This window comes from Rhinoderma darwinii, chromosome 2, assembly GCF_050947455.1.
Source record: "Rhinoderma darwinii isolate aRhiDar2 chromosome 2, aRhiDar2.hap1, whole genome shotgun sequence".
Lineage (NCBI taxonomy): Eukaryota > Metazoa > Chordata > Amphibia > Anura > Rhinodermatidae > Rhinoderma > Rhinoderma darwinii.
In genome coordinates, this window is record NC_134688.1 from 430,110,462 (window position 1) to 430,136,375 (window position 25,914).

At 41.8% G+C, this 25,914-nt stretch overlaps 2 protein-coding genes across 3 annotated transcripts in view; one reads left to right on the plus strand and one right to left on the minus strand.

The window, feature by feature from the left end:
- SPATA22 (spermatogenesis associated 22) overlaps positions 1-11,969 on the plus strand; it is a 57,905-nt gene extending 45,936 nt beyond the window's left edge. For both annotated transcript variants that reach the window (XM_075854398.1, XM_075854397.1), the window contains 3 exons: positions 3,336-3,465; positions 8,027-8,124; positions 11,566-11,969. In XM_075854398.1, the coding sequence (XP_075710513.1) occupies positions 3,336-3,465; positions 8,027-8,124; positions 11,566-11,760 (423 nt within the window). In that variant the 3' untranslated portion in view covers positions 11,761-11,969. The remainder of the gene's footprint in view (positions 1-3,335; positions 3,466-8,026; positions 8,125-11,565) is intronic.
- Positions 11,970-14,590: 2,621 nt separating this feature from the next.
- The window catches only part of LOC142743536 (LHFPL tetraspan subfamily member 7 protein-like), a 188,852-nt gene continuing 177,528 nt past the window's right edge, over positions 14,591-25,914 (minus strand). Inside the window, exon 3 of the mRNA XM_075854399.1 lies at positions 14,591-20,881. Coding sequence (XP_075710514.1) covers positions 20,655-20,881 — 227 coding nt within the window. The 3' untranslated portion in view covers positions 14,591-20,654. The remainder of the gene's footprint in view (positions 20,882-25,914) is intronic.

The following is a 25,914-nucleotide window of genomic DNA, read 5'->3' on the forward strand; positions in this document are numbered from 1 at the left end:
GAGTTGCTCTAAAAACGTCTGAAAATCAGGGGCTGCTTTCCCTTGAAAACAGCTCCGTATTTTGAGACGTTTTTGACTCTACGTGTGAACATACCATAAGGCTTTGTTCACATCTGCGTTGGGGTCCCATGCTGACGTTCCGTCGGAGCTTTCCGTCAGAACGGGACCCTGAGCAGACACAAACTAACACTGACGGAAACCAGAGGTTTCAATGGTGACGGATCCGGTGCCCATGGTTTCCTTTTGTGTCTGTTGTGCACCGGACCCGTTGTTTTGACGGAAGCAATAGCTTAGTCGACTACGCAATTGCTTCTCTATTGCTTCCGGCAAAACGACAGGTCCGGTGCATAACAGAGACAAACGGAAACCGCGGGCACCGGCTCCGTCACCATTGAAATCAATGGTGATGGAAACGGAAAACCTCTGACGGAACGTCATAACGGGACCCCAACGCAGATGTGAACGAAGCCTTACTCACCATTAATGTCTTATCAGGGGGGGTCTGATCTCTGGGACCTGATCCCGAGAATTGTGGTGCCTGTGAGCAGATATAGCTAAACACACTTGTATAATTGAAGTGTTTAGTCACAGCTGAAATACTCAAAGAAATGGCCGTATTTTCACAAAGATCCATCTATTGCTAGTAATATGGGTAATTTACTACATAAAAAGCTGGTGTGACCCCATAGCTACCAGTCAGATTTTAATTGCAATTTTTAAATTGAAGGTTAGAAAATGTAAGCAATCCTTGGTGACTTTGACATCTCCCATTGTTCTCTATAAACTTTTACAATTATGCTAATGCCTCCATCTACTGCAGCTCACAAATGTAATGTTGTTTCTATTGTTGCTATTTTATTTAACTTTTAACACATTTTAACATTTATTTAGTTTTTAGAGAGCACTTCAGCTAAAGCTGTTACATCGTGTTATGCCTAGCGCAGGGCCTCAATGGGGCGGAGCATGACACATGGATTCAAAGAACATAAAAAAAGAGAATCCATGTGTCGTGCCCCTCCCCTTCAAGCCCTGCACTAGGAATTACACAGTGTATTCGCATTGGCTGGAGTGTTCCTTTTATCCAGATGTTAAAGTGGACCTGTCATGACAAGGTCTCTTTAACCAGTTCAGGACCGGGCTATTTTGAGCCTTCAGGACCAGACACCGTTTAGCCCTTTTTAGCACGTGTTAGTTAAATGGCTATAACTTTTTTATTTGTTGGGCTAACTACGTCATTTTTGCGATATTTTTTCTGTAGACAATGCAGGTTTCTTTTTTTTATCGTTTTTATACACATCCTTTTTACTATTTTAGAATTTTTATTCATAAAGTTTGAAAATAATAATGAAAAAATAAGCTTTTTTAGGTTTCAGCAATTTTTTTTTGGTAATAACATAGTTTTACCCTAAAATAGACCTTTTATTTGTGATCGTCATTGTCTACCGTAAATTTTAATATATTACATGTCTATATTAGGGTAATTGGGTCAGCGCTAGCGTTACAACAATGATTGGCGGGGGGAACGTTTTTCTTTGGCGTGGGTATTTTATGTGTATTTATTATTAAAAAATGTTTGCACTTTACTTTACTATATTTTTATTACTATGGTCTTTCCCTCACAGGTAAAAAAAGACCTTTGGGGAACTTTATATATTTTTTTTCTTTCTTTTACACCATGTTTTTCCACTGTAACTGGAGCTGCACAGCAGCCCCAGTTACAGGGGAAATCAGCCCTCTCATAGTGACGATTGTCACTAATAGGGCTGTGCTGGGTCTAGTAAGACCCAGCAGCAGTCCGTCAGTAACGCCACCCGCCGAGAACAATAGAGACAGCGGCGCGGCCGCTGCCTCTATTCCTATACACAGCGTTCATTGAACGCTGTGTAAAAGAGATTGGATAAGACAGAAGCAGCGAAAGCTGCTTCTATCCTCTCCTCAGGGTCCCCGGCAGTCACTGACAGCCGGAGACCCGACAGTCAGCTGCCCGATCGCGCGGGCAGCAAGTTAAAACCCGAGCCATAAAAAGTCTATGGCGCGGGTTTTAAGGAACCTGACAGCTGGCCGTAAAAACATAGCCAGCGGTCGAGAACCAGTTAAAGGGGTTTTCCCATGACAGACATTTATGACATATCCACAGGATATGCTATAAATGTCATATAGATGCGGGGGACCCACACCTATCTCTAGAACGGGGCCCCCTAAACCCCGTTCTGCCACTCTGTTTAGCGGCAGAAGGAGGTGATTTCCGACCATGACGAGGTTTAGGGGGCCCTTTCCTAAAGATAGGTGTGGGTCCCAGAGGTGGGTCTCGCATCTATCTGACATTTGTGACATATCCTGTGGATATGTCATAAATGTCTATGATGGGAAAACCCCTTTAAGTTTAATATGTTTTTTTATTATTTGTTACTTTTTACCTTTAGCAAAAATAGCTACATTTTGTGTTATTGAATGTTCATTGTTGTATTGGTCACTGGAGGTTTGCTTGATTTTCTGGCACTGCAGGGACAAGAAAGCTTTAGGCTATGTTCACACGGGGTATTTTGCAGGAGGAATATCTGCCTCAAAATTCCATTTGGAAGTTTGAGGCAGATATTTCTCTCCCTGCACGCCGATTTTCGCGCCGTTTTTCGCCTGCGGCCATTGAGCGCCGCGGGCATAAAACAGCGCGAAATACGCTTTCTCTACCTCCCATTGAAGTCAATGGGAGGTCAGAGGCGGAAGCGCCCAAAGATAGGGCATGTCGCTTCTTTTTCCCGCGAGGCAGTTTTACTGCTCGCGGGAAAAAGACGCCGAGGCCTCCCATTGAAATCAATGGGAGGCGTTTTCGGGCCGTTTTTGCAGAGTTTTGCGACGCGGTTTCAGCGTCAAAAAACTCGGCAAGATACTCCGTGTGAACATAGCCTAATTCAGCAGCCATTAAAATCAGAGACTATCCATTGACTTTAGTGGACCCCGAGGCTCCTCCATCTACCAGCTAAACTTGCTCTAATCAACTCTCAAATCAATTGACCACATTCCCCAGCCTCAGTCCCTTCCTACACTACATACAATAGTGGTGCTGGTATAAAGTACAGGATTTGTCAGTCTTGGTGGTTTAGCAAGTGGAGTAGACATGGAAATGGCAATTTATCACTAGGCTATTTTCTTATTTTAAACAACTACAGTATGAATGTTTTATTAAAAAAAAAACGTTTATTGTCTTTCTCTTACTATTTCCTTTTGTAATTCATCTTACCACTTCCAAATTTTATACCAAAAGTCTTTAAATAATTGTATTTCTATTTTGCAGTATTATTGTGTCATTGATGAAATTGTTTGTCGTCTCTTTAAAGGCAATACCTCTTTATCAAATGACTTTTAAAGAAAAGAGTAATTCTTTAAGGATTGTATCTGCAACAATAGAGAGCATGAAGTATTGGAGTCAGTACAGTGACAGAATGCCTCTGTTATTTGAACTACTAGGTATGGTATCAGCTATCATCTGGTAATGTCATATAAAGTATTTCAGAAATTGTAATGTTAAAAATGTAATGATATATCAAAAATTATAAAAAGAGCACACAGGATTCTTGCTACCAAGAGATTCTGTAAAGCGCCCTTCAGAATAACAACAGAATATACATACAAAACATTCATCTCAGAGAGTAATAAACCTAAAAGATAGAGATAAATATTATCCGGGGACCAAAAATACAGATGTAGTAATGCAGTAAAAGATTCAGACAAAGCAGTGAGAAGAAGCAGCATATTCATCACAGTGGGAAATGCTACATGATAAATTTGGTGCATTTACTTGACCTGCTAGACACTTTTCTCCTTCTCATACCACCTTTGATTTGACTTTGTTTGCGACAGAATTTTGTGCCAGTGTTTTTGGCGCACAATGGCGTCCCGCCCCTTTTCATTTAAACCACACACCCTTTGTAGAAGTTTTAGCAGGCAAATAAATTCAGTTTCTTTCTGTGAGTCTGCGAGCGTGTTCGATCCGTGATATACTGTCCGTGTATCGGCCGCATTTCCCAGACCGAACACACCGCAGGGAGCCGGGCTCCTAGCATTATAGTTCTCTATGATGCTAGTTGTCACTGCCTCCCCGTGGAACTACTGTCCCGTACTGAAAACATGTTTTCAGTACGGGACAGTTTTCCCGCAGCGAGGCAGCGTCACCTAGCGTCATAGATAAGTATGATGCTAGGAGCCCGGCTCCCTGCAGTGTGTTCGGTCCGGGAAATGCGGCCGATACACGGACAGTATATCACGGATCGAACACGCTCATGTGAATTAGGCCTTAATTGCATCACCTCCCCTCCAATGGTTCTTCTGCTTACATATCTCAGAGGCTTTCAATCCACCCAGGTTCCTATTGTGTTCCATGCAAAAGTGTGCTGTCACGCTATGGGACCTAAGCCCTTTTGTTATTTTATTATTGTGCTAATGTGATAGTATCAATGTGATCTACCTGTTGTAATGGATTTGTGGCCTGCAATATGTTGGACGCATGGGTAATAAGCTATTAATGAGCTGGTGAACCTAGTTTGTGGAAGACCCAATCTTCTGCACATGGATTTGAGGTGTTAGGGCGGGTTCACACGTGGCAGAATTTCACTTAAATTCCGCTGCGGACACTCCGCAGCGTTAATCCGCAGCGGAGCCGTTTCTCCATTGACTTTCACTTTAATTTAGCAGTGTTCGTTTAGACGATGCGTACAATTCCGCTGCGGAGCATAGGCTGCGGAGCGGAATTTGGTGTCCGCAGCATGCTCTGTCTGTTGCGGAGCAGTGGCGGACTCATGGCGGAATTTCTCCATTGACTTCAATGGAGAGTCAAAATTCCGCAATGAAGTCCGCAGATATTATGTGTGCTGCGGAGCGTATTGGTTTTACTACCATGACATTTCTTCATTCTGGCTGGACCTATGTATTTCTAGGTCTACAGCCAGACTGAGGAAGTCAATGGGGCTCCCGTAATGACGGGAGCGTTGCTAGGAGACGTCTGTAAATAGTCACTGTCCAGGGTGCTGAAAGAGTTAAGCGATCGGCAGTAACTGTTTCTGCACCCGGGACAGTGACTACCGATCCCAATATACATGTATCTGTAAAAAAACATATAAGTTCATACTTACCGAGAACTCCCTGCGTCTGTCTACAGTCCGGCCTCCCAGGATGACGTTTCAGTGTAAGTGACGGCTGCAGCCAATCACAGGCCAAGCACAGGCTGCAGCGGTCACATGGACTGGCGCGTCATCCAGGGAGGTCGGGCTGGATGCCGAAAGAGGGACGCGTCACCAAGACAACGGCCGGTAAGTATGAAAATCGTTTACTTTCACTAGGGAAAGTGCTGTCCCTTCTCTCTATCCTGCACTGATAGGGAGAAGGGAAGCACTTTTCCCGCAGTCCGCAGCAGCTAGTCCGCATCAATTTTCTGCACATTTTGTGCAGATCCGCAGCAGAATCTGCAACGCAGATTCTGTGCGGCATTGATGCGGACAGTTGCGGAGGAAATCCGCCACGTGTGGTCATGCCCTTAAATCCATGGTTTGTCATTTCGTAGTATTCCCTTTTTTCCTCTATGTTCCATCTTTCGTGGCTTTCAGTAGGTTTCAGTACAAAATCAGTAATGTTGTGCATAAGATTTATATTTATCAACATTTGAAAATCTCTTATTATGGAGAATCTTACGTGTGGGGTTATAAAAGAAGAGTGCAACATTTGTAAGTTTCAAGCTGCAGTGAGTCATAACGTGTGCGTTTTGCACGTGCAAAAAACGCTGCGTTTTTGCGCGTTGCAGTTCCGTGTGTCATCAGTGTTTGGTGCGTGGTTGCGTGATTTTCGCGCATATGGCATCCTTATGACACGCGGTTTTGAGGTTTAGAAAATGAAATGAAGGAGGTGGTTTGATTTTTCCCTTCATTTCTTGAACAACTGTTGCGCGAATCACGCGCAGCACACGGAAGTGCGTCAGTGTGCTGCACGTGATTTTCACGCACCCATTGACTTCAATGGGTGCGTGATGCGCAAAAAACACTAAAGTATAGGACATGCTGTGAGTTTCACGCAGCGGACACACGCTGCGTGAAAAACACGGAATGTCTGAATGGACCCATTGACTTACATAGGTCCGCGAGGTCACAGACGTGAAACATGTTAGTGTAAATAAGGCCTAAGGCTTCGTTCACATCTGCGCCAGGGTCTCGTTTCGTCTGAACGACACCCTGACAGACACAAACGGAAACCATAGTCGACTACACTATTGATTCCGTCAAAATAACGGAATCCTTGCACAACGGAGACAAATGGAAACCATTGGTACCGGATCCGTCACCATTGAAATCATGTGGCCAAAAAAACGCGGCGAAAGTAGCGCAGGCAGGTCAAAATCTGCCTCAAAATTCCTGAAGCAATCTTGAGGCAGATTTTTCTGCCTACAAAAAACTCTGTGTGAACATAGCCTTAACTTGTGCTTTGTTCTCTATTAGGGCATGACCACACATGGCGGAATTCCTCCGCAACTGTCCGCATCAATGCCGCACAGAATCTGCGTTGCAGATTCTGCAGCGGATCTGCACAAAATGTGCAGAAAATTGATGCGGACTGGCCGCTGCGGACTGCAGGAAAAGTGCTTCTCTTCTCCCTGTTCAGTGCAGGATAGAGAGAAGGGACAGCACTTTCCCTAGTGAAAGTCAAAGAAATTCATACTTACCGCCCGTTGTCTTGGTGACGCGTCCCTCTTTCGGCATCCGGCCCGACCTCCCTGGATGACGCTCCAGTCCATGTGACCGCTGCAGCCTGTGCTTGGCCTGTGATTGGCTGCAGCCGTCACTTACACTGAAACGTCATCCTGGGAGGCCGGACTGTAGACAGACGCAGGGAGTTCTCGGTAAGTATGAACTTATATGTTTTTTTACAGATACATGTATATTGGGATCGGTAGTCACTGTCCCGGGTGCAGAAACAGTTACTGCCGATCGCGTAACTCTTTCAGCACCCTGGACAGTGACTATTTACAGACGTCTCCTAGCAACGCTCCCGTCATTACGGGAGCCCCATTGACTTCCTCAGTCTGGCTGTAGACCTAGAAATACATAGGTCCAGCCAGAATGAAGAAATGTCATGGTAGTAAAAACAATACGCTCCGCAGCACACATAAGATCTGCGGACTTCATTGCGGAATTTTGACTCTCCATTGAAGTCAATGGAGAAATTCCGCCATGAGTCCGCAACCAGTCCGCCACTGCTCCGCAACAGACAGAGCATGCTGCGGACACCAAATTCCGCTCCGCAGCCTATGCTCCGCAGCGGAATTGTACGCATCGTGTAAACGAACACTGCTAAATTAAAGTGAAAGTCAATGGAGAAACGGCTCCGCTGCGGATTAACGCTGCGGAGTGTCCGCAGCGGAATTTAAGTGAAATTCCGCTATGTGTGAACCCGCCCTTAACGTCAACAGGAACAATTCAGCAGGTAAACTGCAATGAAAAAACACATTTATTTTATCAATCAGTCGGGGGGGACTATTTTTGCCCGTGTGCTGCAATTTTGCGGATAGCACACGGACTCATTCATATGCATATGACCGTGATGTTCACAGATACGTTTGGAGTCGTGACTGCGGTCCTCAAATACTTTAAGACATGTCATTTTACTGTCCGTATTTGCGGATCATGTTACCTACTCAGGGTGTTGGGACAAATTGGTGACATCAATTCCAGCCTTCCCTTTTCTTTGCAGATCTATGATTACTGATGACACATGGATGCACAATGGAAGGTTTTTTGTGGACAAATAGACCGCAAATACAGACAACGGACACGTGGTTTTGTGGACTACAAAATCACCACGGTCGTGTACATTAGGTCTTAGAAATAGTTTTTGTGGGCTACGTTTGGTATTGTATTGCATCATATGGCAAAGACCTTGTTTAGTATTTGTACCTGAATTGCTTCAACACACTAGTTCAAATTCTTAATACATGCATAGAAGTTGTAAAATTCACAAATAAAATACCCGTTTCTCTTGTTTATAGCGACCCTCGACTCTGCTGTGACATCAGGTGACCATGGATCAAAACTCTTCCTTTTAAGGGATGGAAAGAATAACGTTCAATGCGTATTTTATGAGATTGTAAGTAATTTCAGTACGTCATTCTCCTTATTGCATCATTTTGTTTTGACATTTGCTCCAGTATTTACATATTTTACTTTATATCTACAATGTATAAGTAAATCTGTTATTTTTATTTTTATTAGGTCACATGAACAGTCATTTCCAACTGACTTTCTTTAAAAGGATATTATGGTTCCAGCAAATATAGGTTAGGGCCTGTTCACATCACCATTCGCTTTCCGTTCCGGGGCTCCGTCGGAGGTTTCCGTCGGGTGAACCCCGCAACGGAAAGTGAAAGTGATATCAATGGTGACGGAAACATCGCTAATGGTTTCCGTTCGTCACCATTCCGGCAGGTTTCCGTTTTAACGACGGAATCAATAGAGGAGTGGACTGCGCTATTGATTCCGTCGGAAACCTGCCGGAATGGTGACGAACGGAAACCATTAGCGATGTTTCCGTCACCATTGATATCAATGGTGACTGAAACGGAAGCTGTAGTTTCACTTTCCGTTGCGGGGTTCACCCAACGGAAACCTTTGACGGAACCCCGGAATGGAAAGCGAACGGTGATGTGAACAGGCCCTTAATTATTGCATAATGAAAAGTTACACAATTTTCTATTATACTTTGTATAAATTCCTTACGGTTTTCAAGATCTTTGCTTGCAGTCATTCAGCATGTTGTTTATTGTTTACTTACAGTTGTCAGATCTGTGTCTTGTAACCAGTCCTGCACCTGTGTGTCCATCACATGACCAGTACAGATTTTTATCAACCAGAAGTAAACAATGAAGGTTCCTATTGAATGACTGCAAGCAGAGATCTTGAAAACCATGAGAAATTGATACAAAAATCATAAAAGAAAATTTTATAACTTTTCAATATACGAATTAGCTTTTATTTGCTGAAACTGATACCCTTTAAAATCTTTCCTACCCTGGGAAGACTGGTGCTATTTCTAATATGGGAAAAACTGTGCCATGGAGATAAAGGGCAATAGCTGAAATAATGTAGACATTGTGACAATGAATGCGGATAGTCTTTGTAAAAGAAATTGATGGCTTATCCTCAAGATAGACCATCAATATCTGATCGGTGGGGGTCTGGCTCTTGGCACCCCAAGCTGTTTTAAAGTGGCCGTGGTGCTCATGCGAAGGCTGATTGGTTACCTGCTCCGTACTGTGAATCGCCGATACACTTGTAGCGGCGGTTCACAGTACAAGCAGTGAACGAAATGAAAAGGAAAGCAGCGCTCGCATTCAAAACAGCTGATCGGCGGGGGTGCCAACAGTCGTACCTTCATCGATCAGATATTGATGGCCTGTATTAACGATAAGCCATCAATTTCTTTTCACTGGATAACCCCTTTAATTGCTGTACTAGTAAATCCTCCACATGCAGCGCTTGGTCCAATTGTGGTTTAGAAAAACATAACACCAGGCTGCTTCTGTAGTTTACCACACTGACCACTACTATGTGTTGGTAAGCCTGTATCTGTCCGCAAAATACCTTAAGTCTATGGGCATCTTAAAATTGTTATGCATTGTAACGCATAACGCTAATCTGACTCAAAAGTGTACAGCCCTATTCGTTATTAACCATTTCAGGAACAAGGGTCATCGATGCCAAAAGGCTTAAATGTAAAGTTTTGGAAAACATTGTTTTACACAGTTATAACTTGAACTATTTTGGATAACATAACCATTTTTTTAGGCTAATTAAGGTTTTGTTCACATTTGCGTCAGGCTCCATTCAAGGTGTCAGTCACAGATCTGACAGGGATTATCAGAGAAAATAGCGCTATTGTGTCCGGTAAAATCACGGCACCCCGACGGAACCTATTGGTCAATGGGTTCCATTGGCAGCCGTCGGTTTCCGTTGGTTCCGTTATTCCCTTGTTCTGCTCCTCTGAAGGAGCAGAACAACGTAATGACACAACACAGGTGTGAACATAGCCTTACCTACTATTCCTGCCTGCCTATTCTAACACTAAGGGGCACAGGTAATAGGAGATGACAATCGGGAAAACTTTGTGTACAAACAAACTTTTTAGAGATCACAATGATTCGTTAATCATGATGATCACATGCTCAGAATCCAAACTAATTGGTTCACCTGTTAGGGAGCAGGTTTCTAGGGAGGCAGGGACACTCACACCGCCGACGTCAGAGGGCTCTCCTCAGCGGGACACTGGCATAAGATGAGGACTATAGATTCACGTCCTGGCTGCACGGGGCACATGCGGCTAGGACGTAAATCTACATATTGGCGGCATGAAGGGATTAAATAGAATAACCTAGACCCCAATATGTGTACTGGACTGTATCTTGATATCTTATATTACCTTTATGATGTGCCTTTCTTATGTCTCCTATATGAAAAAAAAGTATAACCTGAACCAGAATCTGTACAGAAATATATGAGTTCTAAGCAAACAGTCAAGAATTTAGGCCTAGATCTCATTTTAAATAACTAAACTGTTTTACCCATATCTCATTCCTGGATTAATTTTAAACAATTATGACATTTCAGTTCAAGTTAGTCTCCCACTGGGCTGCAAGAAATATCCAATTACTCGACACATTTTCAGTATAATATGTACATTTTTCATTTCATCTTAAAATCATCGTGGCATTTAAAGAGGCTCTGTCACCAGATTAAAAATGCCCTATCTCCTACATCATTTTATCGGCGCTGGAATGTAGTTAACAGCAGTGTTTTTTATTTTACGAAACAATCTTTTTTCAGCAAGTTATGACCTTTATTACATTTATGCAAATTCATTTCTTAATGCCCAAGTGGGCGTTTTTTAACTTTTAACCAAGTGGGCGTTTTACAAAGAAGTGTATGACGCTGACCAATCAGCATCATACACTTCTCTCCATTACACAGAAGCTTGTTTCACTGAACAGCGTGATCTCGCGAGACCACGCTGTGACGTCACTTCCGCCCACAGGTGCTTCATCCCTGCGTCTGAAGACTGAACATAGATCGTCTCCAGGCGTATGAGAAGTTACAGTCGTCGGATCTGCAGCAGCAGCGGAGGAGGCAGCATCACACAGTGCAGGTAAGCATATAGAAATCCCTAGAGATGAAGGACCTGTGGGCGGAAGTGACGTCACACGAGATCACGCTGTTCAGTGAAACAAGCTTGGGTGTAATGAAGAGAAGTGTATGATGCTGATTGGTCAGCGTCATACACTTCTTTGTAAAGCGCCCACTTGGTTAAAAGTTAAAAAACGCCCACCTGGGCATTAAAAAACGAATTTGCATAAATGTAATAAAGGTCATAACTTGCTGAAAAAAGATTATTTCTCAAAATAAAAAACACTGCTGTTAACTACATTCCAGCGCCAATAAAATGATGTAGGAGATAGGGCATTTTTAATCTGGTGACAGAGCCTCTTTAAATCCGATCCTATAAGAGTTTTCGACTGTTTTGAATGTTTCTATTTAGGACCGGGACCTGCCAAGACTAATCAGAGGTCGAATTCATAGAGCAATGGGAAATTATGACCAGAAAAGAAACATGTTTAAGTGTGTTTCTGTAAGACCGGCATCAGTGTCAGAGCAGCAGACCTTTCTGGAATATATCATCGCTGCAGATAAGGAATTGGAGAAGTATGTTACACGTCTAGAAGACTCTAAATGAAATGTAGACATGTTAACAAATATTTATTTTGATTCATTTTTCAAATAAGGTTTATTATATATTGTTATTTTGTTCTTACACTATAAATAGAACTTTAACTTGTTATTGCTACACAGTATCCAGATGTGTGTTAAGTTGAGTGATGTAAAGTCTTTCTGAAAGAAGGTATTCATGCAAATAATAAATATATTTTATTTGTTACTGTTTAATTGCGTGCATTTGGTTATTTATGTATAAATAGGTTATCTATCTAGGTTTGTGCCACATTTAGTGGTAAGTTTTTCAACTAGGACTGCATTTCAGCTGCTAAAGTGAAACGCTTCTGTCATGAGACACAAAAACGTAGGCCCTGTTCACACAGAGCGCGTCGGAAACCAAGCCAAAAAAGCAGCACATTGATTTCAATGGGAGGCGGAGGCGTTTTTTCCCGCGAGCGGAAAAACCGTCTCGCGGGAAAAAGAAGCGACATGCCCTATCTTCGTGCGTTTACGTCTCTGACCTCCCATTGACATCAAAGCATTTTTCACTGCGTTTTTGCCCGCGGAGCTCAATGGCCGCGGGCGAAAAACACGGCAAACGGTGTGCAGGCAGATCAGAATCTGCCTGCAAAAAACTCCATGTGAACAGGGCCTTAATAAAGGCATCTATAAAAGGGTTAAACTAAATGGTTCTATATCCTGTAAAACGAAATCCTCATTTATTGCAGATATTAAATAGTCTTCTGATTTCTGTTGAATACAGGTAGATTTTTTCAAGGCTCGTAGAAATCCTTCGTTCAGTAATGTGTCAAGTGTTAGGGTATGTTCACACGGCTTATTTTCGTAAGCAGAACGCCTCCAAACATCTGCCTATTGATTTCAATGGGAAAAACGGTGTTAGTTTCCGACGGGGCGTTTTTTTACGAAGTTTTTTAAAAAGAAGTGAATGTCACTTCTTGAGCCATTTTTGGAGTCGTTTTTAATTGACTCTATAGAAAAACATCTCCAAAAACGTCCGTAAAAAACGCAGTGAAAAACGCGAGTTGCTAAAAAAACAACTGAAAATCAGGAGCTGTTTTCCCTTGAAAACAGCTCAGTTTTTTGCTAAGCGTGTGAACATACCCTAAATGTGGGATACATAATACCCTAGTGGACTTGAACTTTTAGGGTTCAAATTTAGAAGTTAAAGAGGCTCTGTCACCAGATTTTGCAGCCTCTATCTGCTATTGCAGCAGATCGGCGCTGCAATGGAGATAAGAGTAACGTTTTTATTTTTAAAAAACGAGCATTTTTGGCCAAGTTATGACCATTTTTGTATTTATGCAAATGAGGCTTGCAAAAGTCCAACTGGGCGTGTTTAAAGTAAAAGTCCAAGTGGGCGTGTATTATGTGCGTACATCGGGGCGTGTTTACTACTTTTACTAGCTGGGCGTTCTGACGAGAAGTATCATCCACTTCTCTTCACAACGCCCAGCTTCTGGCAGTGCAGACACACAGCGTGTTCTCGAGAGATCACGCTGTGACGTCACTCACTTCCTGCCCCAGGTCCTGCATCGTGTCGGCCACATCGGCACCAGAGGCTACAGTTGATTCTGCAGCAGCATCGGCGTTTGCAGGTAAGTCGATGTAGCTACTTACCTGCAAACGCTGCTGCTGCTGCAGAATCAACTGTAGCCTCTGGTGCCGACACGATGCAGGACCTGGGGCAGGAAGTGAGTGACGTCACAGCGTGATCTCTCGAGAACACGCTGTGTGTCTGCACTGCCAGAAGCTGGGTGTTAACGAACAGAAGTGGATGATGCTGATTCGTCAGAACGCCCAGCTAGTAAAACAAGTAAAAACGCCCCGATGTACGCACATAATACACGCCCACTTGTACTTTTACTGTAAACACGCCCAGTTGTACTTTTGCAAGCCTCATTTGCATAAATACAAAAATGGTCATAACTTGGCCAAAAATGCTCGTTTTAAAAAAATAAAAACGTTACTGTAATCTACATTGCAGCGCCTATCTGCTGCAATAGCAGATAGGGGTTGCAAAATCTGGTGACAGAGCCTCTTTAAAGCTCTTTAAATGACACCTCCAGTTACAACTAACTTTTACAATGTTATGCCACTTACTAAGACAAGTCTGTTTGCGGTATAGTCCATTACAGGTCTGTGGCTCCTTTTGGTAATAATAAGGACCAGACACCCTGCTGCACAGCAGCAATTTGTAGCAAATGCACTTTGCCTCCTAGGCTTGTGTACCTACCGGTAGCATCAGTCTACTACCAGCAACTGTGAGGCCTCCAAGTAGGTGTGGGTGCCTAGGAAATACAGGAGACCCTACTAGAAACTACAGCTGTGGTGTCCGGTGCTGAATATTACCTGGAATAGGCTATATAGCAAACAGATTTTTCTTTGTAAGTGCCATAACAAAGTAAAAGTTATTAGCAGCTGGATGTACACTAAAGGAACACTCTGGACAAAACTGATCCATTGTGTTATGCCTAGTGAATGGCCTGAGGAGGTGGCACATAGTACAGAAAACTAAAGACACAATCCCTGTGTCATGTACCACTTCTTAGGCCCTAAACTAGGCATAACACAGTTCTCCCACAGTGTAACAGTTTTGCCTAGAGTGTTCCTTTAAGGGTCCTTTAAAGTTGTGCCAAGGCTAGAAATGTCTAGTGGAGGTCATTCATGGAGGTCACTAGGAACATTATGGAGAATCAGCCAGTCAGCTGGTGTATATTATGTGTATAGTGTATCATTTAGTATCGTTGTGTTTTGTTGGCTGGGAACAAAAAATAAGAGCCATTTTGAATAAAAAGTACTTTATTAGTGTGACAAAATCAATGAAAAATATATTTTAGTTACCAGTTTTTAACATCATCATAATTCAAACATCTGAGTATAAATAAAAGGTAAAATAAGAGACATTTTCTTTTTTTTTTTTCTTTTGAAGACACTAAAAAGGAACATGACTTGAATATTTTATTTTTTACAAATATCCACTGAACTGTTACAAACAGACAAATACAGAATCGAAATAGTATTTTACAGAATGTACAACATCTTGCAGGTAATAAACATCCCTGGTACATAACAATTTGTTCAATTGATCTTTTAATAAAGGCACAGGATGGTTAGGTGGCAACTTTTCCTTCGTAGATGTAAATCTCTCTGTCTGTTTATCACAGTTATCAGTTCTTATAAGTGACATCTTCTAAAATATCATAGCAAATCAACTCAATGGATATTATAATATTTCTATCAATGGCTACATTAGTAAGATTTGCTATGGCATACAGAAGCAGCCCGCAAAGGAGGTCTGATTTTCTTGACGTTCCATGCCCTCCTCACTGTAAAAATTGTATATGTTGTACTAAAATCAAAATAATTTAAGTGTTTTACTTGAAATTCAATATTTGATGAACCTATTAAATAACGTATATATTAAACTGGGAAAGGTTAACCTGTAAAAGTGTCAATATGAAATGATTGGTTGTGTAATACTGATGCAAATTCTGTATAGGAAGCAAGCAGAAGAAAATATACAACGAGATAAGAGCGTTCAATCCGACAGGTCATTCAACAGTTCCGACATTTACTGGAAAATAATTGTCTTGTAGTTATGACCCTTGAATTCTCTTGTTAGTCTGACACATCTAGGAATTCACAGTAAAATTCCTTTAATTCAGCATCAATTGACCTCAAAGGTGCAGGGTTATGAGATTTTTCGGACTATTGGACTTTCATAGAAAGTTCATCGGGTGATCGGTTCTTTCATGTGGCCAAACAAATGGCAGCTAGTTGGCAGCGCATCTTTCTGGGAAATAAGTAGATGTGCTGCCGACATGGGGACGAACGTTTGTAGAAATGATTTCTCAAATACATTAACGATCATTGCTCCTTGTGAATGGAGCTAACGCACGCCCATAGACATGCTGTATCGTCCATCGGCGCTCGTTTTTACTGTCAGTCTCGGTCCATGTTTTAAAGTACTTTTAGAGATCAAAGGAGAGAGAACTACAAAGTTTAGGCACTTTCCATGCTCATGATTCAGTCAACTTTTTTTTTTAGAAGTCTATTTATTGATCTGAGGCTCATGCACATGAGTGTATTACAGCTCCGTACAACATCCAAGTTGTACACCGCTGTACTATGACGCCCAAAGACTTTTATGGTAACGAATTATGGTATTCTCCTTCGGATGCCGTATGATGGGAGAATATCTGTGTAATATAGCTCCATATGGAGCACTATATGGCGGGACATGGAGTGCCTACGGTTCCGTAGCACGGGGTCACAGGGACTTGCATTTGTACACATGGCTCCTGGCTCTGTCATGTGATTGAGAATATAAAGTGGACCTGTCAGCTTAATATGCATCCCTATAAGAATCAGGTTCATACTACTAAGAGTTAAAATGGCACGACATTTTTTTGTGCTGTTTAGCTAGGGTGAAAACAGACTGCATACAGAAGCTTACACGGGTTCCTCAGTAAATCAATTTTCATATCTCCTATTAGGGAATTCTGATTTAATAAATGGGGGTTTATCTATTAACAAAAGCAGAAAGCAGCTACAGAGGGTGTCACTGACTTCTTTGTGCAATGTGTAATGCTTAATTTCCCCTGCAGTGGCGCTGCAAGAAAAACACCCTGTGAGGAGTTTATGGTTGGAGGACCTTCTAACTTAAAGAGATTAACTAAAATGGAAAACTGCTTTAAGATTTTAAAAAAGCTGTCAGCCATACCTATGTGCAACTATGCTTTCCCAAGATGAAGGGCTAAAGTTATTAGCCTTTGCTTACATCATGTCCCTACTTTTCCATTATTGTATCCATTGTTATCGTACAAGAGTAGCTCTATGGTGTAGAGTAACTTGGCTTCTCCTACTGTGCATAAATGTAAAAGTTAGATTTAGTGTTGCCATTATCATTTTGTGTGGCCTGAGTATTTAAGGGATGCAATAGTTGAGTATTGGCCTAGTTTCAGTAGGATGGTGAACATGCAACATGATGATGAGGCTCAGGTTTGTTTTTTTTTGTTTTTTTTTATGGGTGAAGAATACAAGCAGCACATGCATAAACTGCAGAAAAGTAATGCAGATAAGAAACGGAACTTTATGACCCAGTGTGAATGAGGCGTCTAACTGGCCATAGATGTGGACTGCTATATCTATTGACTCCCCCATAACTTCAGTAAGGAGACTAGGCAGCTACTTGACACTTCTGACAACACTGATCTCCAGAGGGAACAATGAATGAAGCATGCTGAAACCGAACTTCCCCTATACACAGATTTTATCTCATGTGTATGGCCAACTTTAGACCTTGTTCACTCAATGCAGTTTAATGCATTGTTGTAGGTGTTTTTTAAGATAAAACTGTAAAAAAAAAAAAAAAGTAGAGAGGCTTTTTGTTCTATTTATCCAACCTATGTAACCCAGATAGATGTCTGCCACATGGAGAACTTTGGTCTCATCAAAAGGAGAAAATATCTACATGGTGACCCTTAACCTCAGTAATTGATCATTTTTTTGAATTTTCGTTCTAGATACATGTAAATGCAATTTTTGCCATTTGAGATTTGTAAGAGTTGTTTGGCAGCAGCTTATTGTTCTCCTACTAAAAAATAAATGCATGATCCGCAGCATGTCAGTTGTATTTTTGTAATATCTGCTTTTGTGTTGTGCGTTTTCCATGTTGAATTCAATGTCAATTGCAGATGTTGTGTTTTTTTGTGGCAGAAAAGCTGCAATTCCACCGCAAAAAACGCAACTCAGAAAAAAAAAATCTTATACTTACCCAGAACTCTGTGCTTCTTTGTCCAGGCCGGGCTGCAGGACGTCAGAGGGTAAGTATGTTTTTGTTTGATGTTGGGTTTTTTTATGTGCACTTTTGCACAGAAGAGATTCCGGCCGAAAAACTGCACCACAATTTGATGTGGATTTTCGTCCAGAATTCCCTGCAGCCGCCAGGGCGGATACGCCGTGCACCTTTTACGCAGCATATCCGCACAGTGGGAATGTAGCCTTACGAAACCATGCCCACATGCTGGTATTACCGTGAGAATCCGTGTGACCATTGGCCACGGCATGTGGGTATGGTTTTGTATGAGTGCGGCCGCCACAATGTGAGACCTTGCCCTAAGTAATTGTTTTTTTTATTTTAGTATTTGCCGTTTCTGAATGTTTTCGGCATTGTAATGTAGGTAAATAGTGTCCTGGATTATTCCGTTTTTGATCTGACTGGTAAATGAATTGATGTTGACAATCAAAATAGATTTTCCATTTGCTGACTGTATAGCCGGTGTTCGTGAAATCAATGAATAGGGTGTAATGCTTTGTTGTGTCTGCGTGTTTGCTTAAGCCTATAAAGTGTTGTCTGAATCAGGAAGATACGAGCACCAGAGTCCAGATTTATGCAACATAATATGATGTGGTTTTATATGACGTTAATCAAAAAAGTCTGTTACACATCTAAACTGAAGCTCTGGTTTGAAACCATTTTGAATATATTAGAGAATTATATGATAAGCCGTTCCTAAAATAATGTTATTATTGGACTTGTAGGAGTGCTCCAAACAACACTGCAGGGCTGGCGCTTCGCTCCAGACTCCAGATTTATGGCAGCCTGTATCCTGTGAATGGACCTCACTTAGGTCTCTCTCTTTTCTGTGAATTCCATTTGTGGGGCTCTGGATCAGGTTCCTTTGAGGCTTGCACGGCACCCATTATCTTGCTTATGTCTCCGGTGTTGTGATAACTTTCCTTTTTTTGCACTCAAGAGGTTGTCATGACCCCTGTCATTACATAACAGATTACGGCACCCAGGAAATTCCTTCTGGTAAAGTGAGCGATCAGATCCCTAATGCAACATGTACTCCTGCCCGAGGGTGTAGCTGGGGTGAGGCATATGCCCCCCAATGTTGGATCCGAGGGGAGTGAAGGAAAACCTAGCGACGACACTTCCTGCTACAGTGCTGGATTAATATAACTGCACATTTCCATCATATAAGTCATTTCTTGAAAATGCCTGCCTTACAGCAGATTGCAGCTAATACAGTAGAGAAATGTAGATATTGCGGTGGCAAAGTCTCCTAAACTCCGTTGCAAAGTTCCCACTCATTGTAATAGAATGTGCATAGTTAGGCTCCTGCACTAAATAAGGAAGACTGTGAGAATAAGGCCCCATGCACACGACCGTAGACGGTTCGTGATTACGGCTATGGCCGACCGCAGACAGTCGTCCGCATTTATGGGCCGTGCTCCCATTATAAAGTATGGGAGCACGGTCCTTAAATTTAAAAAAAACAGGACATGTCCTATATTTTGCAAAGAGGTTTCTATGGCCCGGACACCTTCCCGTAGATATACGGGAAGGTGTCAGTCGCCAATAGAAATGAATGGGTCTGTAATTACGGAAGAAAACTACAGTCGTGTGCATGGGGCCTAAGTCCAGGTTCTCTCCATGATGCAAGTGACTTTGGAAAAAAAAAAAGTATAAGCTGAAAATTGGGCAGACACGATTCAGGCCTGTAGGAGGAGGTACACTTAAAAGTGACACCGAGTATTCTGTCCCTATAATAATGCCACATGTAATCACACTAAACATATATTTGGATGCATAGACATTATAGTAGGTGGATTGTGGCAGGATGATTACACATTCAATGACCTTGCAGAGTGACTTCATACAGTAAAATTCCTTTCATTTGGCATTAACAGAAGCTAAAAGGTGCTGCCTTCTCAAAGATTGTATTGGATGATCATAGAAAGTATAGAAAACTTATATTGAAAGGTAAAAGACTTCATAGGGTTAGTTGGTTTAACCCATTTTCAAATAGGTAATGGTGGGGGGTGAGCTTCATCTCCTCTGGGTACGAGGAAATTGAATACTTGCTGCAAGTCCTTCCATAGATTACAATTGATCCATGGGCGGACCCAGACAGCTGAGGGCCCCTGTGCAAAGCAGTATATGGGTCGCTTGCTCTCCAATAATTCATCATAAATCACCCCCTAATGTCTCTCTAATAATCCACCAGTAAGTATGAGCCATAAAAGTCATCATCTCAGGCATTTACATGCAATATCAGACAGAAGAAGATTGCTTTAAGGTGAGTGGGCCGCTTTACCTACTGGGCCCCTGTGCAGCAGCACAGGTTGCATCAATGGTATGTCTGCTCCTGAGTTGATCTCCTAACAAAGTGGACAACCCCTTTAAGAAAGACAGCCCAACACAGAAAGCTAGAATGAAATATACCATTTCATCACAGTGCCAGAAACAATAGCTGGGCTATCAGAATTTCTGGATTAGTGGATGCCGAATTAAAGGAATATCGCTGTATAGTTATTTTATTTATTTTCAAACGATTATACTACTAGTATGTCATAAACAAATACTGCAATATTAAAAGAGAAACATCACATCAGGCTCAGTAATATTGTGTCAAATATATACAGATTCTATGGATATCTACTGCAATGTCTCATGGGACTAGTGGTCCTGGTGCCCATACCATTACTTTTCATTATTCCAGTGTAGTTTAGAACATGGAAGCTGAACACCGGTTGGTTGCTATGGGCAACATTGATACATGAGACCCTATGTGTGATTCAGTAAATGATAATCACTCGGATATCTGACTCCCAGCACAGAATTTCTGGTCAGCTTATTGGGCGGTAGCCATCATAAAAGGTAAACTGAGTAGAGTATGAGGGAAGCAGTAGGAAAAGTAAGAAAATCAGTGTGTAGTAATGTTACTAAATCCCAAGATAATATTTTGTCATGCTGCAGGAAGACGATCAATGTAATATCCATCTGATCTATATGTTATGCTGCACGGCGCAGAGAAGTGCTCTAATACCTTTGTCTATCCATCATCTGTAGACAGGAACTTTGTTTTTGTTTGCAAAAATAAAATACTATAAAATAGTAGGAATGGGGGTTGGGGATATGTGTTCTTTTGGTGCATATTTAGCAAAGAATGGCAAAAACACAGATAACATGACCCCAACAATCGCAAGCATGTAGCCCCATCCAATCTGACAGTCTCCTGCATAGTATATACTCGAGTTCTCACAGTACTTTTTCACAGTAGCTGAGTTGAAGCCGAAGGGATAGACCAAGAGTCCTGATGCCATGATGAACACTGCAAATACAAAATAGAGAAGAAAAACAGTGATTTGCCTGTAGTAGTCATACATTACAAGAGTAATTATACCTGTACAGAATCTGTAATCTACATAATATACTGTCAGGCTATTCATTCCGTGTGAACCAGTCATCATTAGGGTATCAAGAGTCTGTCTATGATATCACTGTATGTCATGAATTGTATTGACTTTGGAAGTACCAAGTGACCGAACACCTGAAACTCAAGCTTTTAAAAGGTAATCTATTACCAGAAAATTGCCTATTGTTTAAATCATGTTTTTTATTTTTTGGTGAATTTGTTCATTTTCCAACTTACTATCTCTTTTACAAAAAAAAAATATTCAAAAAATGTTGCAGTTTTCACTGTGACCACTGATTCTCACAATAGTCTGACCCTTCCTGTTCTGTAGAGATCACTTCTCAGCATCATCTCATTATTATTGTTATTACAGGCAGGATTACACTGACAGGTAACACCTCTATCATAAAGCTGGAGGCAAATAACGCAGGATCCACCATTGACGATAGGTAATGGACACAGCTCCCCCTCCCTGCACAGTGACCTTTGAAAATACTACAGAGCATGATTACTACACATATAACCAATAGAAGTCAATGGGGGAAAAATATCAAAAGGTTTACACCAAATTTATGGCTTAAAAATGTGCATATTTTGGTGAACGCCATTGCACTATAAATTGACCCTTATAAAGATAGGTAAGGCACTTATATCATTTGAAAGTACATCAGAACAACAGTGAAGCCTATTAAATGGGTTAATTTCATGTTAACCCGTATGGTGGGACCAACCTTTGAGGTGTTCCAGAAAGAAGGAAGACACCAGAGCAGCGGGGCTCCCGAGAGAGGAGTGAAGGGGAGATTACTCATAAGAAGTTGCTGGAACAGTTAAGAGAGGCAACTAGTCGGTGAAACTCCCATCTGAGAGGTGAATGGGAGGCGTAGTGAAGAAAGTGTGACTACTATATTCCATCCAGGGAGCCCAGACCCACTCAAAGCAAATGTTGTTTTTTGGGAAAAATGTATCTTATCATTTTATTACCTCTGTTTCGGGAAGCCATTCTGGATAATGAGTAATACTATGACTTTGATCTATTGTATATTCTTCTCCTTTTACCTTATTCTGAAACGGAAACACCTCTAATTTCATCCAAAGAAATGACTGAGGTTTCTATGCTCAGCTTCCTTGTGGTAGGGATGTCTGCTATCTTTTATAACATCTAGCACATTCTATATTCCAGCTATAGTAACGCTGCTCATGAGGGAGCAAAATTCTCTTATGTTGACCCCAAGGACTGTGGCCACAGGGTGGTGAATTGTTTGGTTATATACATCCTCCTAGAGCACTATATGGGTGTAATGTATGTAAATAAATAATAAGAGCCTCTGACTACAGAAACGGTCTCCAAAATCCTTGCCTGGAACCAAATAAGTACAATACACAGTTTGAGCACATTTAGTTCCTTGTTTTTATATAAAAGTTTAGGAATCCTTTGATTTGCCGCTTGCCAACAGTACCCACGTCTTCTGTATGCAGCTACATATCGCACAAGAAGGCCCACTCATTAGACAGCATTTTAGAGAAATCCACCTATCACAACCTCAAATCCACATTTTTTTGTTACCTTCTTTAGTACCACAGTCATCCACATGATGGCAGTAAGGTACAGGGATTTCAGTAGCGCTCAAGTTTTGGTTATGATTTATTTTTCTTTGTTTTTAGTCATTTGTATTATTTAATGTTTGATTTTTTGTAATAAATTGAAATAAGCAAGTATTTTCCTTTTCACTTGTTAAAATGAATTTGTCAGATTTTTAGCTTATCATGCTGATTTGCATCTCATTACACCACACAGCCCGCCATCTGCAAGCACTAGGTCTGTGTAGTCTGCGAAGTGGGTGGTCAAAACAACTAAATGACATAAGTCGGCCCTAAACATAATGTGTATGACCTAATATGAGCAAATATCTTTATATAGAACATTGTTTGGTCTGCGGGCCACACTATTTGCAGCGGCTGTAAGAAAACTTTGATACAATGTATGTTACAGGCGATACTTTTTTAGATATGTAAATAAATTCACCAGTGACCACAAACTTTGCTCCGTGTTAGTTCTGGAGGCAAACAGGCCGATATGTAAATCAGGTCCAATGAGTAAGAACCCTGCTGAACAGCGACCACAACTGATACCTGTGGCTTGGAGGATAGTGGGAGATTGGGGTCATACAGGAATTGTAATGTTTTGGGTGGAGTAATGCCCCATGCACACGACCGTATATTTCATCCGTAATTACGGACCCATTCGTTTCTATTGGCCATGGACACCTGTCAGTATATTTACGGATGGGTGTCCGTGCTGAAAAAATGGTAGAACCTCTTCTATTCTTGTCTGTAATTACAGCACGGACTCTCCCATAGAAGCCTATGGGCGCTTCCGTAAATACGGACGGTTATGGATGTGCATTCGTAAACCGTCCATATTTCCGTAAGCATTGCTATGCAACATGTTGGTGACATCATTTGCAGCCTCCCTTTTTCTTACGGATCCGTATATACGGATTAAATATGGATGCCTTATGGACCGTATTTACGGACACCCTTCTGTATATACGGATAAAGTACGGATAGCTGCGGATCCCTTTTTTCGGACAGTATTTACGGAAAGATTAAGATACGGTCGTGTGCATGGGTCCTTAGGGAATAATACACAAAACCATTACATCATATCTCCATATTGCTGGGCTACTGCTTACACAATAGTCCATGAGGCTTGTGAAAGTTTAGCAACATTGGAAGAAACGAGGGATACAGGGTCCTTTAAAGAAAGTCTCCGGTGAACCTCTCTCTACATGTACGTTGTGTTGTTGCCTTCTTTGCATGATTTTTTTTCTACGAATGTGCACTGGAGACTGTTACATAGCAACATCCCAATAAACAGCAAGGTGACCACCATCTCTGAGCTTAGGTTTCAAGGTAATATGGTGGTCACCTTGCTAGGGGAGTAGTACATAAATCTGACAACAAAATATAGGCACAGATAGTACTGTCTCCCTGTCTCTCTCTAAAGTGGGAACTTCCGAACAAAGGAGCCAGTGAGAAAAAAACATGGCTGAAGGGCTCAGAAATTGAGAGAAGAATATTTAAAATAAGAACAAGGGATTATATATTAATATATAACTGATAATTGGCAGAATAATCGTGGAGGGCTGAAGTTCTTTTATAAGCCCAGGTGAGACACTAGTAAAATACTGAACATTGAGCGGAAAAATGAATATGGACATAAACATCGGTATATTTTGCCGTATTCAATGCAATATTTCTGTACGTTTGTGTGAATAGGGCCAAATGCTGGTTTTATCGTCATGTAATACCGGACTATCGTGTATAGTCATTTCTCCATACTATTATCCAGACGAGACAAGAATATAAAGCATCCATTCTCCACAATGGCTTCTGTTCCCCACATCCCAGACAAGCAACAAGGAATCTGCCACATTCTTGGCCATTCCCCAGTAAATAGAAGAGTTTGCCAATAGTCTGTGCCTTCATCTGGAACAAGTAACAACAAGACGCAAACAGAGGCAGTTGTACTGCAGCATATTTCACCTGTCATCACAATCACATCATCCTCTTATTAATTATTAGATCTGTCATTTTCAGCTGTCAACGGTGTTTGCACTTGTACGATGCCCGAGTTCAAAGCAAAGCAAATATTGTAAGACGGTTGCAGACGCTTTAATGTGGGCAGATTATGATACTTCAGGAACCCATGAGGCATGGGGATTGTTCATTAGAACCTGACAGCGGCCACACACCGTCAGCACCGCACTACAATGAATGTTATATTATCTCTATAAGGCCGGACTCACACGAGCGTGTGCGTTTTGCGCGCGCAAAAGGTACATAACAGCTCCGTGTGTCAGCTGCGTATGATGGGTGGCTGCGTGATTTTCGCGCAGCCGCCATCATTATGACACTCTGGATGTTTGTAAACTGAAAAGCACGTGGTGCTTTTCTGTTTTCATTCATAGTTTTTACTGCTGTTGCGCGTATCACACGCGTCACACGGAAGCACGCTGTGCGTGGTTTTCACGCAGCCATTGACTTCAATGGGTGCGTGATGCGCGAAAAACGCACAAATATAGGACATGTCGTGAGTTTTACGCAGCGGACACACGCTGCGTGAAAATCACGGACTGTCTGAACGGCTCCATTAACTAACAGGTCCGTGCAAGGCGCGTGAAAATCACGCGCGTAGCACGGACGTATATCACGTTCGTCTGAATAAGCCCTAATACAGAATAACGCTTACTCTATAACATCTATATTATCAAACAAAACATGTAAGATTTATGGCGCTGACCTGAATACTTGTTCGTTTCTTATGTGGTTGCAAGATTAACTTTAATATTATTTAATTTATATACGTAATAATAGTCATAAAATAGGGTTACACGGTTATGAGTATATTGGAGTAAACCATCATGCCTGATGGGCAGATCATAACACGCCTAATTGACAGTGCCAGTGTTGCCATACCCAGTAAGAGAACAGCCAGGAAGAATGTAAGGCAGGGGCAGGACAGGTTGCTCTGTCAAGCTAGGCAGATAACGTATATTGTGCCCCCTCACTCAATATATACCTGGTTCAGCTTGCTTCACTAACTGGGCTGTCTCTGTATAATGCACTCAACACAGAATATGCCCATATACACAGTGTCTGCTAGACAGTGCCCAAATATACAGTACCCCAGCCAGAGAGTGCCTCCATATACAGTTCCCCAGCCAGAGAGTGCCTCCATATACAGTACTCCAGCCAGAGTGCCTCCATATACAGAACCCCAGCTAGACAGTGCCTCCATATATAGTACTCAAGCAAGAGAGTGCCTCCATATACAGAACCCCAGCCAGAGAATGCCTCCATATACAGTATCCCAGCCAGAGAGTGCCTCCATATACAGTACCCCAGCCAGAGAGTGCCTCCATATACAGAACGCCAGCCAGAGAGTG